At 32.2% G+C, this 18,472-nt stretch overlaps 1 protein-coding gene across 1 annotated transcript; it reads right to left on the reverse strand.

The window, feature by feature from the left end:
- Positions 1-3,771: 3,771 nt before the first annotated feature.
- Positions 3,772-10,702, reverse strand: LOC123653759 (4-coumarate--CoA ligase 1-like). Its single transcript, XM_045589746.1, has 10 exons — positions 10,577-10,702; positions 8,640-8,847; positions 8,217-8,432; positions 7,896-8,001; positions 6,872-7,028; positions 6,313-6,475; positions 6,011-6,120; positions 4,987-5,208; positions 4,221-4,391; positions 3,772-4,021 (listed from the first exon to the last, which is right to left on the reverse strand). The coding sequence occupies exons 1-10, from the start codon at positions 10,700-10,702 to the stop codon at positions 3,878-3,880; spliced, it is 1,623 nt and encodes a 540-aa protein (XP_045445702.1). The 3' UTR covers positions 3,772-3,877.
- Positions 10,703-18,472: the final 7,770 nt, after the last annotated feature.

The raw sequence follows: 18,472 nt of genomic DNA on the forward strand, positions 1-18,472 counted from the left end.
TTGATAATGAAGGGGGATGTAAACGAGTTGAAGAGCCATGTTTTTTTAGGAGACGAACGGACACTGAATGGCGCGATTGTGTTTGTCGACTGGCTTCGGACGCGTAAGTGCGCTTATAAGCTGTATAGACATTCCTCGGGAATATTTTTGAGCGATGGTTTTTATGAGAAATATAGTTGGAAAACGCCACGTCTGCGATTGTTGTACGAGCCTCTTCCATTGTCACTCTACGATTTGGATAGAGTGAATGCCGCGCTGAAGGGTAAATGTTTACTATTCTATTGTTTCGCTTTATACGACTTATGATTGTTTGTGTACACACCTTAAAGAGCTACGTTCGGCCGCTGCAACATTTCTACGATATCTTATGAGATTTTAGAAAGATGCTGCGATATTATTGACGAATTTTAATAATCTCTAATATAATACATCTATAATATTGAATATAGGATATATATAAAGAATTCATTTTTTTTTTATAAAATTTGTAAAGGCTTAGTAGGATAAAGTTTTCAGCAAAAATCTCTATATTGGTTTTAAATATTTGATTTATGTATTTTGTACATGTACACGTTACAGTAACAATTCATAAATATGTCATTATTCGCAAATAAATAAAGTTTAAGACGTAATTATATTTTTATAAAAATAATAGCCTATTTTTTTATTTTAATTTTTAGGGCTTATATTAAAAATATAAAATGTGGGAGGAGGAGGTGTGTGGAGAATAATAAAATACAACATTTATTAATTTCAATACGTTTTAATATTTGTAAGTGAGAAAGTTAGAGTTATAGATAACGTAGTACTTTAATTACCCTGGGGGAAATAGTTTGGTCTGGTATTAAAATTAATAACAACGATCGCTTTACTTAATATCGCAACAGAAAGTTTTAATATACTTTTGAGGATATTGTCAACACATTCAATTATTGTTCAAATATTTTAAGCACTATCCAAGCGCTACAAGTTGTTAACTTATTTTTAAGTGTTGACATTCGAATAAAAATGCTGCAAAAGTTTTGTCGATACGATAGTTAAGAGAAGAGGAGAGTTTACCTATTTGCCTAGAGTCTACCAACTAACGCAATGAATTGGATTTAAATCTTTAATAATATTGTTGGTACGTTTATGTATTGTATAACATTACATTTAAATGTTACACGAATTGATCTTTGAACAGTGATATAGTGCCATTACAAATTCCATAGGTGGATTGCAGAGTGGGTGGAGATTGGCTTTTGCTACGCCATGCAATTTATTCCAACGACTACTAACAATCCCATCATTATCCACCCATTTAACATAATTACGGTGATTTTCTTCGAAATCCCATGTTTATGTTCTTTTCGTGTACTTAAGTTTTTACGTTAAGAGAAAAAAGAGGACTCTCTTTTGTTTATGAAAATAGTCGGTGAATGAGCACTTGACGTAAACTATGGGAACTTGTATGTCTTATATATCTATACCATCTATCAGCTCAGCCTTATTGTAGTCCACTGATGGACATAGACCTCCCCAAGTTCGCGCCAGACATCCCGGTTTTCCGCAAAATGGGCAAAACCCCCGTATGAGTTCTATACCATCTAGGAAGCTGTAATTAATTATTGGATAAATGGATAACGAGGAGTAGCAGAAACCCAAGGACAATATTAAACTATAAACTATAGTACATTGTTCCAACCTGATTCTACTACAGCTCATTATCACGCAAATTTCACACAAAAACTTTGCACACAGAATCATGAGTAATGATGAAACTTTACCTCTAATCCAAGTTTATCTGACACGTAAATCTGGACAGCCTTGTGCGTAATTAATCTATTTGCGCCGGCGCCGCTGAAGTATTCACAGTACTTACTTCACTAGTCGATGTTAATTAGGCATGATTAGCTTGTAACCAATATCGTGTTGCTACTTTCACCTCGATGTCTAAATGATTGTTCAAACATGAGTTTGCATATGCGTAAATCTTAGTTCCGTGATTTGTCTAAAACGATTTCTGCAATAGGAAACCGTTCTTTTAAGTTTATAGGAGGCCATTGTTTATTACTATTTTATTGATATTTGAATGTTATTTGTTTGATATTTTACGTTTATGTATATATTTTAAAATTATGTTTGGGGATAACTTCGTCGTTTATGAACCGATTTTGATAATTCTTTTTTTGTTGGAAATGAGATATCCTAAGTGTGGTACCATGATCGCCTTTGTACATCTTTTATTGTATCTTTCTTTATATGTTTCTATATTTCGGTGTATTTCGGTGTACATGATAAGGAAACCAAGATCCCAGAGAAATCGAGGGAAACTCTCGGAAATCCGCATAACTTTTTACTGGGTGTACCGATTTTGATGATTTTTAATTTAATCGAAAGCCGATGATGACGACATTTAAATTTCATTGAGATCTGTTGACAACTTTAAGAGTAATCTTTAATAATGCGTATTTACTTGACTATTTTTTCGTCTACCTACGTTGTATTGCTTGTCGATGTAATTGAAGTCGGTTTTTTTTCGTTTGTCAGCAAACACAATTATTAAGGTATATAAATATTGCTTAAAATGTTGTAGTAATTTAATAAAATAGCTGACTTATTAATTATTATTACATCGGTCGCATCAATACGGGATCAAGAGTGGATAAGTAGTGCAGTTTTATGTAGGCACCATGCACCATAAGGAGCTGTCTCGGCCTGTAGCTCTAGTTATCCTACCTGAAGAGTTTCGATACACACAGCCACCATATAGATACACGTTTATATATGTATGTACATCTTATTGTTTCTCATTGTACTATACGTTAATTTATGTTTTTATACAGTTTTATGTCTTAGCGTACAATAATTGTAACGTAAATATCTATATTTCATTTAAAATGTGCAAAAACGAAAGAATATAAATAGAAAAAGGGCATAATAATGTAAAATTTCATTTTGATTTCTATCGAGATTCATAAGTACTTAGACTACGAAGTTTACGCATACATTTGCTAAACGCTTCTCATTTGTCTCGTAGAACGGCAATCATGAACTAGGTTAATAATTAATTAAACGAACAAAACTCAATATACACGATAAAATCTAATTATTTTCTTTAACTAGTTATTACACGATGTCGATACTCATTAAATTATAAGTAAAACGGTAGTTATAGTAACAGTGGCAGTTGTCGTGTGTAATCAAAAATGATCCTAATTGCGTTTCAGTAAAAGGTAAAGTGGCGTGGAGATTTTTTACAATCATCAATTATACGCTGACAGCCAGTGGAGTCAGGTTGAACGTTTTATAAACATTTATACGCACGTATTTAAGAGTAGCTTAGGCATACTTAAAGAACTTGTAATAATCCTATTATTAGCTTCACTATATTTTTCAACTTGAACCAAACAAACGAACAATATTAATATATTAATATTAAGCGCGCTAATCTTAGAAATTACTGGTTCAAATTGAAAAATTCTTTTTGTGTTGAATAGTTAATTTATTGAGGAAGGCTATGGGCTATATAATATTTTTTGTACGCTTGTGAAACCGTGAAAGCTGTATACATATATTATTTCTCACATTTATTACCTATTATATTAATTTCTTTACAAAAATGATATTTGACTATTTGCAATTATAAAATGGAAAATTTACAAGTAATGACATATTCAATATTCCACGTAAATTATTCTTTTATACGCTTTCATAAGCCGATAAATGATTTTGAAGTGCTGTATAATTTGATCTATCTGGAAGCAGAAATGGTAGGAATAAAACTCTATGCCGATTTGTTTTTCGTTTTAATTCCAAAAAGAATTTCTGTTTAAATACAAGCAGGGTGAGACTGAAATATTAATTTATAATTCAATCTCCAAACTTCGCACTGAAATCACAATTTGCTGACAGGAAGCTTTTGTGGGCTTTGTTTTGACAGGAGCGCTTTTAGTTTCCGCCTTAATATTTTGCCACTAGGTGTTTTTGGTATCTCGTCAAGGAATATGACACCACCTCTAAGTTTTTTCCATGGCGCCACCTGTAATTAAGTAAGTCTTAAATTCTATACATTAATAGTTAATTATTCAGAGCGTTACAAATTACTCTTCTTATTATTGCAGTGCATTTTATTATCAATGTATGTATTGTAGTGTATTAAAAAATGTTGATCATTAAAAAAATATTTTTTTTACTTTCGTAATAGTTATAACTTTTTTTAATAACAGCGTGATTTTTACCTTATTAGCAACGAAGTCAATAATTTCTTGCTCTATAACTTTAGCGCCAGGTTGCTTCACAACAAACGCCGTGGGCAGTTCGCCTGCCAAAGTATCTGGCGTCCCCGTTACTCCTGCGTCTTTAATAGCTGGGTGTTGAAGTATCACTGCCTCAAGCTCTGACGGCGTTACCTACAAAAACATTTTTATATTAGAGTAATATTGTTCAGGGAATCAAGAACGTAAAAGCATAGCGCACAATTTAGCGTTACTAAAAGTCTTAATATTTTTGTTTAAATTCATAATTAAAAATATTTTATGCAAGCTAGCGAGGATAAACCTGCGAGGATAACACTATTTAAACTCTTTCGTTTTCTCTCATGAAAATATTATCTACGTACCTAACGTGGTGATAACGTGGAAAAAAGAAACTTTCTCCAGGTGAAAGATTTTTGAGAATATGTCCAGTAGTCTTTGAGCTTATCAATCACAAAGAAACAGAAAATGGAACCTTTTTTCTTTATAATCGATACAAATATTATTAAGCTGACGAGTTTGTTCGTTGTTGACGCGCTCATCTCAGCAGCCCCTGGTTCGAATTGAAAAATTATTTCTGTTTTAGATAGCCCATTTAACGAGCAAGGCTATAGGCAAAATTTCCTCAAATTAACGCGGCTGGAACCGTGGGGCACAACTAGTAGTAGTATATTTATATTGGAGGATATACATTTTCAAACAGCTGGTCGATTACCCTACGTATGTTTTTCACTGTTGCTGTTATACTCACTTGCCATCCTTTATATTTAATAAGCTCTTTTATTCTATCAACAATGTAAAAGCAGCCATCTTCATCGAAATATGCGATATCGCCAGTTTTGTAGTAGCCCTCGTCGTCGAAGATATCTCGCGGATCCATTCCCAGATAACCTTGGAAGACAGCCAGGCCTTTGATTCGTACTTCGCCTTGTTCACGGCATCCTAATGTTTCGTTGGTTTCTGGATTTGATATCTGAATGATAAAAATTTAATAACAATAATAAATTCTTTATTTGGACCAAATATCTACTTTACAATTTTTTAACCCACTAAACTGCGTGATAGTTTATCGGCGGAATTAAAGCTCGTCTACATATATTATACAATATTTTATTTATTAACATTCTATGTAACAATAAATAAATGATTTATAAATATCGATAAAGCAGGTAAATAAGACAGATGGATCACAAGTTACGAAGATTTTTTTAAAATTTAGTTTTGAAAATAGCTTTTTAGATGAAATGAATCGAAATAAAATGTAGGCACATATATAATTTAAACTCTTCAGCCTGAAATATTCCATTGCTGGGCATAGGCCTCTTTCTCCACATAGGAGAGGGACCAGAACGTAATCCACCACAGTGCTCTAATGCGGGTTGGCGGATATATTCCCTACTAAAAGATTATCGCTATCAGGTGTACATGGTACACATGGTACCGGTTGTTATAACCGGGACCGACAGCTTAACTTGCTCTCCGAGGCACAGTGGGGTGACCCACAAGGACTAACAATCAGACCAGAATTAAATATTTGTATACACACAAATAACCACTCCGAGCGGGACACGAACCCACGACCGTAGGTTAGGCGCTGCCCACACGGCACACGCACCATTAAACCAGACCGGTTGTCACATATATAATTTACATTGTTTCAAAAATTATTGATAAATAATTTTTATTAATCAATATAAAAAAGGCTACTTGCATAAATATATTTTATGCAGTTTTATTGATAGCTCGCAACATAAATATTTCACTTTAGTTCTTACCTTGATTATGACACCCGGTACAACTTTTCCGACACTACCTATTTTAGGTTCCTTATCGGTATCCTGAGTTACTGCTCCCGTTGCTTCTGTCATCCCGTAGCCTTGAATGACTAGCATGTGTGGAAATCTGATGTAGAGTAAAGAGTAAAAAATATATCCATATTATTTATAACTTATTTTCGCAAAAAATATATCTCATAGTAGTAGGAGCTCACAGTAGAATCTAAATATATATGATTTTGATTAGTATTAACTTAAGCATATATTTTTTTTATAAATGTATTTTCTTGTTAATTTCTTACTATGCAATAATAAGTACCTTTCTTTAAGTTGAGTTATAACTTCGAGAGTAATCGGTGCTCCACCAGAATATATGATCTCAACGGAGCTAACATCATACTTTTTTACAAGACTAGATTTGCAAAACATCACGACTAGCGGTGGCGCTACGAACAGAATTCCAATCTGTAAAGAGGGTAGTTTTTACAACATAAAAAATATGTTTTTTTTCATATCGATTCTTTTATATGTAAATCATTCCAAAAAAGGGTTGGGGGTAGACAGTACAACCATATTTTGAAACTAAATTCTCCATTACTTTGTTATTATTATATTATTTATTCTAAAATTAACCAAAAACGTTTTGAAAGGTATTTTTTTCTTTAAAAAATAATTTTAATCTTTAGAATAAATATATTAATTATAATGGTATAACCACAGGCATTAATAAAGAAAATAAATAAATAAATGTATTATTTAATTAACGAAAACTGAAATAAGTACGAGTATGACACGAGTAGTCCTTTAATACACGTATATTTTACTCATACTCGTGTTGGACTCGTTACTTCACCAGCTCACCTTATATTTTTGAATGGTTTGTAAGTATAGTTCCTCGTTGTATTTTGATAAAAACACGCAAGTTCTTCCATGAGCTAGTTTTTGCAGGATAAGAATTATTCCCATTGTACTCGACCACGGCGCAATCGTTAACGGAGTTATATTCCTATCTGTCATCCTGTTAAAAGCGCACAAGTTTTTATTGTAATATTTTACATGTACACAAATTGTTAACTTATAATGAAATGCTCCTTTTGGCCCTTAGCTGATGAAAATAAAATATATGATAAAAGGTTTATTAGGCTCAGAAAATCTATACTAATACTATAAAGAGGGAAGATTTAATTGTTCGTTTGCATTGAAAAGGCTCCAAAGCTACTGAACCGATTTGAAAAATCCTTTTATTGTTGGGTAGCTACACTATCCGCAGGTGTCATAAGCTAAATTATATTTTACAAAAAATTAGGAAAAATTTGAAATTTTTGTTAAATACCCGTGCGAAGCCTGTGCGGGATGCTAGTATAATAATTTAAGACGCGAATTATGAACCATCATTCTTCATCTTTTACTATCAGGGCACAGCAGTCAATATTTTGCTCAAAATTTAGAGCATCCTGACTGAGGGACTATCTCAGAGTCATTCTCACACAAAATCACTCCTAAATAAAATTTCTGTCAAGTAGAATTTTGTTTCAGTGGTGAGTAGAGTAGTCCGAGCTACGGGGAAGGGTAAAAGGTTAGGGTTCGTAATGCACTTGCAATGCTCCTGGTGTTACAGACGTCCATAGGCTACGGTATACGTTTACCATCAGGTGGACCGACGTGTGATTGTTACCTTTATAGTATAAATAATCCCACTGATTTGTTCATATGATACCATTATAAAATCTTTATAAGTAAATAAATAAATATTACTACTTACATTGAATTACCTTTTTACACTATCATTTTAAGCTAACTATCTAATCTTGATTGTGATTACGTTGTTCCATAGTGCCGATTTATCATGAGTATGAATTACATATGTATACACTTACGTACTTACATAGGTTGTAGACATGCTACGATTAAATTAAGATGAGTAATTTTCGCTCCTTTCGCAAGACCAGTAGTACCCGAAGAATAGAGAACCATGCCCGTATGTGGTGTCCCTTCAAATGAAATATTAATTTCGCTGTTATTATTTAAACAAGTTCATTTAGATATTAATAAAAGTAGCAATAATGATGATAAACTCCGATCCTGAGTGGTCCTGATGTAGTCTACATGAGATGAAATCATATAGTTTATTATACCGGATGGATCATAAAAAACAACTATTCTAAAATTAGGTTTATGAAAACATATTTATTATTTGTAACCTTACCTTTAAAATCGAAATATTTACAAGATTTGATATCGACCTGTTTCTCTGATAGCTCTCTAAAATGAATGCAGTTACTTTTCATTGACACATCATCGTATATAACATACGTTTTAACAATTTTCGTATTTTCAATAACATCGTACTGCGCTTTGTACACTTCCCCGGATAAAAATATGTATTTCGGTTTTGAAATACCCAGTGCGTGAGTTATCTCAGCTGAAAATATAAACACGAAATTATTTGTTTTGATTTTGTTTGAATTAGTATTATATAGTGGTTAGACAAAAGAAGAAGTTATAGCCTACGTAAAATTAAATTTACACATCCTACTAACTGCTGCGCGAGTAAAGTCACCAGCAGCAGATAGATTTATACATAAGGTAATAGCAGTCACAAAATCATACTAAAAATGAACAGTAATACCTTTTGTATATGCATTGTTGAAGAAAGTAATAATGGCCCCAGAGTAGAAAACTGCCAAAGAAGTGAGTAGATATTCAATTCTGTTCTCGCTACATATCGCCACTACATCTCCTTGTAGCACACCGAGACGAGAAAGTGACGATGATATGTTAGCTATCTTTTGCGCCATTTCTCCGAAAGTGATCTGCTCTCCCGTTGCTCCATTTATCTGAGGAAAATATTGTTTTATTTACTTATGTAGTTATCTACGGTACCGTGACAGCTTGTAAATGCGTGAGAACTTCCTTAAATGAAGTATGCTGAAACCGTAATTTTAATATTATGGAGAAATTTAATTCACTTGATATACGAAAGTATCATACAAAAATGAATCTAATGTACATTTTTATATATAATATAATCGTAGCAATATAACTCAAACATAATATTTTTTACAGTAAGTATACAAAACACAGAACCGAAACAAATATTTCGTTGATTAAGTTTTTGCCTGAATAACATTAAAACTGTAATTTTTAGTTTATGCAATTTATGTACACAGATGAGTCTAGAACTGCACCTTTTTGCTTTGTGGTGTCCGAGCTTAATTTATAGCTACTAACATTAAAAGAACTTTTTTTTGCATCCATTCATTTTCTACTGTCAGCCTGACGTCCCTTAAGTTAATCTCGTGTAGATTATTGTGTTACTACGTGTAAACGAATTTTTTTTAACTTTTTGTAGAATATTGCAATTGTTAGAACTTATGTGATACATGTTTTTTTATCTATACAAATAAATAAAATTGGAGAGTCTGTTTGTAATATTGAAATAACCACTTATTACTAAATGCACATGGATGTATACATGGTACATAGTACATACAGCAAAATAATTTTTTTTTAAATTTTTGTCTGTCTGTCTGTTTGTTCCGGCTAATCTCTGAAACGACTGGACCGGTTTCGACGGGACTTTCACTGGCAGATAGCTGATGTAGTAAGGAGTAACTAAGGCTACTTTTATTTTACAAATTTATTTATTTTATAACTCTGCAAACTGAACAATAACTTTTTTGTTAAATTCCACGCGGACGAAGTCGCGGCTACAGCTAGTTTATTTATAAATTTGTGTAATCTTTTTTATTTTGTATAGTATAGAAGAGCTAGATCTATGTATGATGTAGATGTATGTAGGAAGAATATTATAGAAAAGTATCGTTATTCCGCTGTGGAAAAATCTTTTAGTGACACTGATATAAAATTGGAACTTCAATTAAGTTATACAAAGTCAAACAGAAAGATTTTATCTCCATATTAATCATCATTGAAAAAACCATCTAATAAGTCCTATGAACATTGACCTGGTGATACATGATAGTGAAGCACTTGAAAGTCACGGTATATTATTGGTTGACGTTGTCTGGGCTCATTATTATTAAGGTTAGAATATCTTTATCGATAAGGATGGACTAGCATTGGGAAGGAAAAAAAAATAGCTTGGGAAACAAAACAAAAAAAAAACATTTACTTGTTATCACATTGCGCTCCAGGCAATTCTAATATCAAAAAGTATCAAACGTTCATATTCGAGGCACTTTCAAATTACGGACTGTAATTGACATTAGCTGTCGAGACGATAAAATAAAAACATGACCAAAAGTAGTCGAACCCTTCTGCAAAGTCGTGGTAGACTCTGGATGATAGATACTATAAATGACATTCTGGACACAGAAACTATAAGTTTGGAAAGAAGATAGATTGGGAGAGTTAAGACTATTAAAAGAGAAAAAGTTGATGGTAGTAGGAGAATAATTAGACTACTTATCAGTTTTTATACGTGATTACGTATTCAGTATCCAAGATTAAGTCTTAAGTCATGGTAAATTTTAAAATTATGTTAATTTTGAGGTGTTCTGTTTTGTAATATCTATTTAGTTATAGGTTAAAATTTACACTCACCAAAGCTGCCTGTTCCTTATTGCGTGCCAAAATTTTTTGTAAAACAAACGCTCCGAAATTTAAATGCGGTGGCACGAGAAAGTTTTGATCTCCATAAATAATGGCACTTTTTGTTTGTTTTTCCATATTTGATCTTAAATACGCTATTTACACACAGGGTATAAAGTAACACTGATGTTTGGTATCGTCAAATTACAAAACCGAGATAAGTTTCAAGGTGAGATAACAAAATAATATTTACTGTGTTTCATAAGTAGAATGATAAAATTTGCTATCAAAATAAATCTTATAATACATATAATTTATTTGACTGTTATATAATGTATTACGCTCGTGTCCATATGTAAATCGTGTATAATATATACACTACTACCTTGGAACTTAAAAAGCCGACCGATGGCGGGATAACCATCCAACTCCTGGATTTTAAATACACAGGCCGAAGATGGGCAGCAGCGTCTTCGGTGCGACAAAGCCAGCCCTGCGGTGCCCGCTCCGCCTGCCTAGCGTGGTGACTATGGGCAAAACACTCGAACTTGTGGCCTATGTCCATTAGTGGACTGCGAAAGGCTGCTATGATTGATCCTATCCATATCCTATGATTGATGATATTGATGATATACTTGTCAAATAAAGTTAATTAAATAAAAGAAATAAAATAATAGTCAAAGTAGACAAAAGACCTAAAGGACAACATGAGAGACGCTTAAATGTTAAAAGAATCATGTTCCATAATAATCCATACTATTTTCTGAGGAGAGTACGGATATCACATTTTGATCAGATTATTAAAACAGTGACTAGTATGTATCAATACAAAAAGTAAAAAAAAATGTCAAAGCTGACCATGTCCTCTTTATAGAATTACAGACAGCACTAATGTTGTCAGTTACATGTAGTGTTTGTACGGTCGGCCAAGAAAGTGGTGTATCAGTTTTGATTTAGTTTCCTGGTCATCGAAAATTATAACAAGGTTCGTTATTAAAAGATATTACTGAAAGAAAGATATAATAATGAAACTTAATTGATAAGTATTCATACGTCATTATTATGTATGACATTTTAAACTCTATTATTATAGGTATAAATAATATCGTTATCAATAATCAGATAAAGACGGCAATAGAAGTTGTCAGATCAATCTACAAGCGAAACTAATCTTTATCACCTATGAATCTGCAAGCGGCATTCAACCTTAGGGTGGCACACCACTTTCTTGGCCGACGGTACGGGTGGAAAAAAATTGTTTCATTATAATGTATTCGCGTATACATTAGAAAACATTATTATTAACGGTTTTTACTTTAATTCCTAGTAAAGTAATTCATTTAAAATTGATAATATAACAATATTTTTATTTATTTATTACTTCTTGCATAAATATAATCAAACACTATTACGTAGTAAAAAAAAAAACACGAAAAAAAAACAGGAGTACAGATATAAAATTAAACAAAAAGTAGTCAATGACAGCATACAAAGGTGGTCTAAAGGTAAAGGTAAAAGGAGATTATTAGTAACAAAGTGCGGGATTATTAATAAAATTTAAATTTAAATTAGACAAAATTATATATATATATCGGCACGTGTCGTACGCAATTAGAAAGGAATTTATGAACAACAGATGCACCGATCGCGCCACCTAGCGTCTTCGCTATCGTTCGATAGTCACCTACCCTCATTCATTATATTACTCAAGTTATTATGACGAGTATAAAACGAACGGTGCAACCTCGGCTAAGACAGTCTTGGCTCTGGCTTGGCACGGTGCACTTGTTGTATCCTGTTAGTAGCTTAACCTAGACTCATTCAATGATTAATTTGTGCAAACGAATTAATTATTACCTATTACGATCTATAATTTGGCTAGGCAGGGCCTATCACTCGAGCAGTGAAGGTGAGCGTTGATACGTATCTCAAAGGGGGCCTCCTTAAACCTGCACCTGGGTCCCAAATCTAAGGCACTGCTCTGAGTTACTCCCTTTGCTACACGATGGACTCGGCACCCGCACGGTGAAACCATCGAATACTAAGAAGTCCGGCCCCCTCTCCGTTAATTTATAACCATCTACTTTTCTTACCTCATATTTAAATTAACCAGTCCCACCTCCTATATATATATATATATATATATATATATATATATATATATATATATATATTGTAAGTGTGATGGTGTATTACAGTAAAGAAAAGTATGTCCCTGTGGTTGACATAGTCAATTAAAGGTCATATAGAAAAGGTTTGCAGAAATTTAAATTTAGCATATAATATGTAATATTATACCCACATACATTAAAATTTAGTTAAAAAATAGTTAAACGTATTGATTGTTGTTCAAATCTTTAAATGCAAAAGTGTAATTCTGTAGTGGTCTTTGTTTGTTAATTTCAAAGTAGCGTAGCTTTTATTTTCATCTTTATTCCTATACTATTATGTAAAAGAAAATAAAACGAATTTTAGTCAATAATTATTCGGTTAGTACATATTAAACAAATCTTGCGACTGAATCTTAAAACAGTTATCCTGAACTGATCGATCTGAAGTTTTGCATAAAGTAATGGTTTGGATGATAATATTCGGTTGGCTAAATGGCATCTTTCTAGATCTGATATGGCGTTTACATATAATCCAATATATTACAGACTAATTATTATTTTTATGCAGCTCTACAGTATTGATATAAAATGAATATTTTATTATATACAATAGAATAAATATGCAATATGAGTATTAAATGAGAGAGTTTATTTAATCAAGAAATTAAAGAATTTTCAATAATTATTGTAAAGCCCGAAACTATTTTCGCATTTAAACGAATGTTTTCCCATATATCAGTCTATTCCATACGAACTTAGAATTTTTGAGCGGAATACATAACTTTATGTATGTATATAGCATTCGGCCTTGAACCAAACTAAGTTGCCTATCTTAAGAACTTAACTATTCTTTCTAACAAGTCATAAAGATAGAGCTAACCCACATCCGGTCCGAAGCCGGAGTAGTTGGCTGTAGGTTTGCACCAGGGGTCGGCTTTAAGCCCATATTTGGACCTCCTAGTAATAGATGTTCTAACATCAGACATACAGGAGGAAGCACCTTGGTGTATGCTGTTTGCCGACGACGTTGTTCTTGTCGGAGAAAATGCTCTTGAGATACAGAGCAGACTGGAAAAATGGCAGGAAAGACTGGAGGGCGCGGGATTGAGAATAAGTAGATCTAAAACCGAGCACCGTTTGTCCAGTTTTCCCATATTGCCTTGGATGGTGTATCCCTACCAGTCTTCCGGTACCTTGGGTCCTTAATACAAAATGACGGCAATGTAGACCGTGACGTGAAAAATAGAATAAATGCGGGATGGATGAAATGGCGACAGGTCTCTGGAACAGCTTGTGATCCACGAATGCCCCTTAAACTTAAGGGAAAAATCTATAAAACGATCATAAGACCTGTCGTAATGTATGGATCAGAATGGCAATGAAAGTGACGGATGAAAAAACTACATAAGTGGGATAAGGGCAGGAAGATGATGAAGTAATGGAAAAAAAAAATTCTAATCTTAGAATTATCGGTCCAGACGTTTTTGAGTATAGCGCTTAGGGATACTTAACGATTTATTTTTATTCATAAAAATTGTTTATTACAGATGTCTGTAGTAGATGTATGTATGTAGGTAAGTACATAATACTCCTCTGTATTAAGTTTTATTATACAAACGAGTACATCTCTTTGCTCGAACGACTAGACTCTAAGAAGTAGTGTCAAGGAATGTATCATCTTAGTCACAAAGACGGTAAATTATTTCTGTAAAGTCTCTTCGACGAACTTGACTCGACTTGTGTCTCGAAATTAATTAGTCGTAAGTAATAAGCACTTTTCAAATAATTGTCGTCGTTCATATTTCACTGCGATTTAAATGAAAACTCAAATTTTTATATTAATTTTTACATTTGAACATTCTTTTCAACGAAAATGCGTTTTTTTACTTCAAAATAAAGTTTTTAAATAATAATATTTAATGGTTTGATAAAAATTAGATAAGTTATAACAGCTATTTAAATGATATGAAGATAAAAAATTTACCAGGTGGGTATTATAACTGATATGAACTCTCTGCTATTTCAGAAAACAAAAGATATAAAGATACAACAATGCGGTAATGAACAAAGATAATCCAAGCAAATCGCGTTAAATGTAAAAGTAACATATAATTATTATGTTACATCGGATCAGAGGTAATTGTTGTATTTCAAGTGTTACCGATTTAAAAGGAAGTTTCATTAGGTCGGCTGTCACCGTTGATATACGTAAATTACGACCTGTACCGCTTTGTAGTATTGTCGGAATTCAGACGAAGCTCGAAGGTTTCGTCGAATGTGCCCGAGCGCTCAGCAGTAGGTAAACGTAATTTGTTAGTACGCCTGCGTACGATACTGGTTCGCCTACGCACCTTCTCGTATCGTTGTTAGGGTGATTCTCAGCTGATTCTATATATTTAATATAGTTAAAATTATGCAATCCTGTAATAAAAATTATTTGATCCAAAATTATTTGAACTTTTGTGTTGATTGTATTTTAATACAGTATCGAGTATTTGTAAAAGTTTCGATCAATAGGAATTAATAACTGCAAGCTAATAATAAGATTAAGTTTAAGATTGCAAAATTAGTAAAACATATTTTTGTGTTTTTTTTAAAACGAGCCTTCAAACCGATTTTCATTAGCTTTAGCTTGTATATAAGTAATAAAATTACTTGAAATTTCACAATACAAAGTATTTTTTCTACTTTTAAATAATGTTTAAACTTAAATCAAATTAAAAAATATATATTCCATGTTTAATACATAATTTGATGAATCGTTATTTCGCACAGGAATAGCCCATCCTCGATACGTTTCTCAGACGGTGTGACTCACAAGCCATAATAATTTTGTGCTATAATCATATCGATAAGGTTGTTCTAGTTAATTGTACCTCAGCTGATGAATCATTTAAAGGCCATCATATTCGTCAGACTATAATAATTGAGTAGAAATAACAAAGTTTGAGTTTCATTTTCTTTATTATTTACTATAATATTATTAGCTTTATAACCTTCCTCTGTAAATAGACATTCGAACGCAGAAAAAAAATTTCCAATTCGAGCCAGTAGTTCCTAAGATTAGCGCATTTAAAGAAACCAAAACCAACTCTTCAGCTTTATAATATTAGTATTGATTATTTAATACTTTTTCTATCAATAAAAAATAAAATATCATTGTAGCATAGAATTATTTATAATACTTTGTGTTTTAAGATTTAAAAAAATCTAAATTAATTATTATGTCGTATTTACGTAAATGCATAGGAAAACAGTTTCTAATCAGTAATATTTAGCATTTTCCCAGTAAAAGCACTACACTGATGGGATATCTCATGGAAATGTCAAGGGACCGGTTTCACTTGGGGTTAACATCCTGATTCATTAAGCCATCGAATTATTGAGTTCATCGTCCACTAAATACAAGTATATACAGCGCAAAATTATCAAGTTATATATATAATATTTATTTTGTATACAAAATTTGTGTGTGTGCGCCTGTGCGATAACGGTATCAAACAGTTGGTTACTAAAGCTGTTGTTACTAGATAGGGACTAATAAAGGGTAAATTTTTGCTTAATATTTATATTTTACTAGCTGTGCCCGCGACTTCGTCCGCGTGGAATCTGTTTAAAAAATATTCTTAAGTTTGCAGTTAGTTACAAAATAAATAAATTTATAAAATTAAATTAGCCTAAGTTTCTCCTTATTACATCAGCTATATGCCAGTGAAAGTCCCGTCAAAATCGGCCCCGCTGTTTCAAAGATTACCCGGAACAAACAGTCAGACAGACAAAAGTTATTTTTTTTTATTATTTTGGTATATGCTCTGTCTATACATCCATATGCATTTCGTAAAAAGCGGTTGTTTTAATATTACAAACAGACACTCCAATTTTATTTATTTGTTTAGATAAATAATGACTACAACATGTAATTAAACTGGCGTCCTTCCCTTTAAGACCATACAGATAGAGATACATCGAGGCATACTATAGCCGAAATTGTAAGTGAAAAGTAAGTACAGCTATGTAACGTCCTTACTACGTAAGCTTAAAATCGACAAATTTGAAAAAAAAAGTTGTGAAAACGTGGAAAAATTGACTACTTAATAACTGATTTAAGTGTAAAACTCAGGTGACTTAGTAATTGACACGACACTAATTTTATAAACAATAATGACTTAATAATTCTTTAATTTAAGCGTTTGGGCAAATAATTTGCATATATAAAAAAATTCTATCCATTTAAGAATATTAACGGTGCGTTAGTAAAGGTATGTAAAAAAAAGGTTTGCTTTAAATTATAAATTTAGATTGGATTTATTGCATACTTGATTCAAGTTTTGTTAACATTTTATTAAGGTTGGATAGGTACATTTTTTAATGGTAAAAAAGTATTAATTCTTTGGTATGTTGTTAACAATACTTGAGTAATTCATGTAATATCAATAACGAAATCACAACCGAACAACAAACTTTTATTATTTTTTATATCTCCTTGATTGGGTGCCTGTCAAACTAGCCTACAAACTGTCAAAAAATCGGTTTTGCGACGTACGCGATTGTACGTAGTCCCTTAATTTTTGTCAATATGTTTGAAACAACTTCCTATAAGAATGTAGGGAAATAAATCATCAACAAACAAAACACCTACCTGGATAAACCTGGATATCACCCGTAAATGGGGTCCCCTGCGAAAACAAAAAAAAAAAAAAAAAAATACACCTACCCACTATTATTGATCAGGATGAAAAAAAAAAAACACCTTTTTATTAACACTAGACACCGACTAGTCTGAACACAAGATACGAATTATATATTAATTGATACTAATATTTCTAAAATAAAAGACTTTCAAGCGAATCCTTCCGGCTATACATTACCACCGTGAATGCTCGAAGCGTAGTGCATTTGAGGTATGCCGGCTTATTCTAGATTCATCATGTTTTTTGGCAGACTTCCAAATTCAGAATGTGATAATTTCGGTTATACCAATGAATCTTACGATAAGAAACGACAAGTCGGTAAATATCCATCGGTTGTATCATATAATTAAAAAAAATTGGACATTAATGCAACTCTACTACGTACTCGCTATTGACTATATATATTTTAAGATATTTTAACATTCTTAGGAATCTAAAAATAACACATGTGCATATGTGTTATAATATATATAATAATGCGCATACTGCGTGTCATGACCAAGTTATATTAATAGTATAGTATTAATGAGAATAAGTAAAAGTAAAAATAGCATTTCATAGCATTAAAAGATGTTATCAAGTGAATGACTAACCTTATATTATTTTATATGGTTGTAATAAGTAATTTCGAACCACTAACGAAAGTGGTAAGACACTTATTTGTAACGTAAAGCTTAAATTGGGTCATACCGTTTGTGATAAGAGTGGCTAACATAAAACCATTATAAAGGTTCTGAGAGAGATTTAAAAGTTATTACGGTTTTTATAGCGTGTTGGTTTAACTTTCATTGATGTAACTATAAAATTTAATTCATATGGCCGTGGGATACGTTTGTTATATTTATTATATTTTGTGTGTATATTATATATGACACACACACACACACACACACACATACACACGCAAATATAAACATGTGGTTTCGTGTGTTAGTGTGCGTAGTTTTATGTGACCATATGCAATTGTAAGGATTGTATACACATATCGCACCTTTAAAGTGAAACTGTTACTAAACGAAAATTTTCATGAATTGAGTTATCAATGCCATCTATCTAAAATAGACTTAAACTACAAGATAAGCTTGTCTTTTTCTAAAAATGTCGTA

The sequence above is a fragment of the Melitaea cinxia genome, chromosome 1, assembly GCF_905220565.1.
Source record: "Melitaea cinxia chromosome 1, ilMelCinx1.1, whole genome shotgun sequence".
NCBI lineage: Eukaryota > Metazoa > Arthropoda > Insecta > Lepidoptera > Nymphalidae > Melitaea > Melitaea cinxia.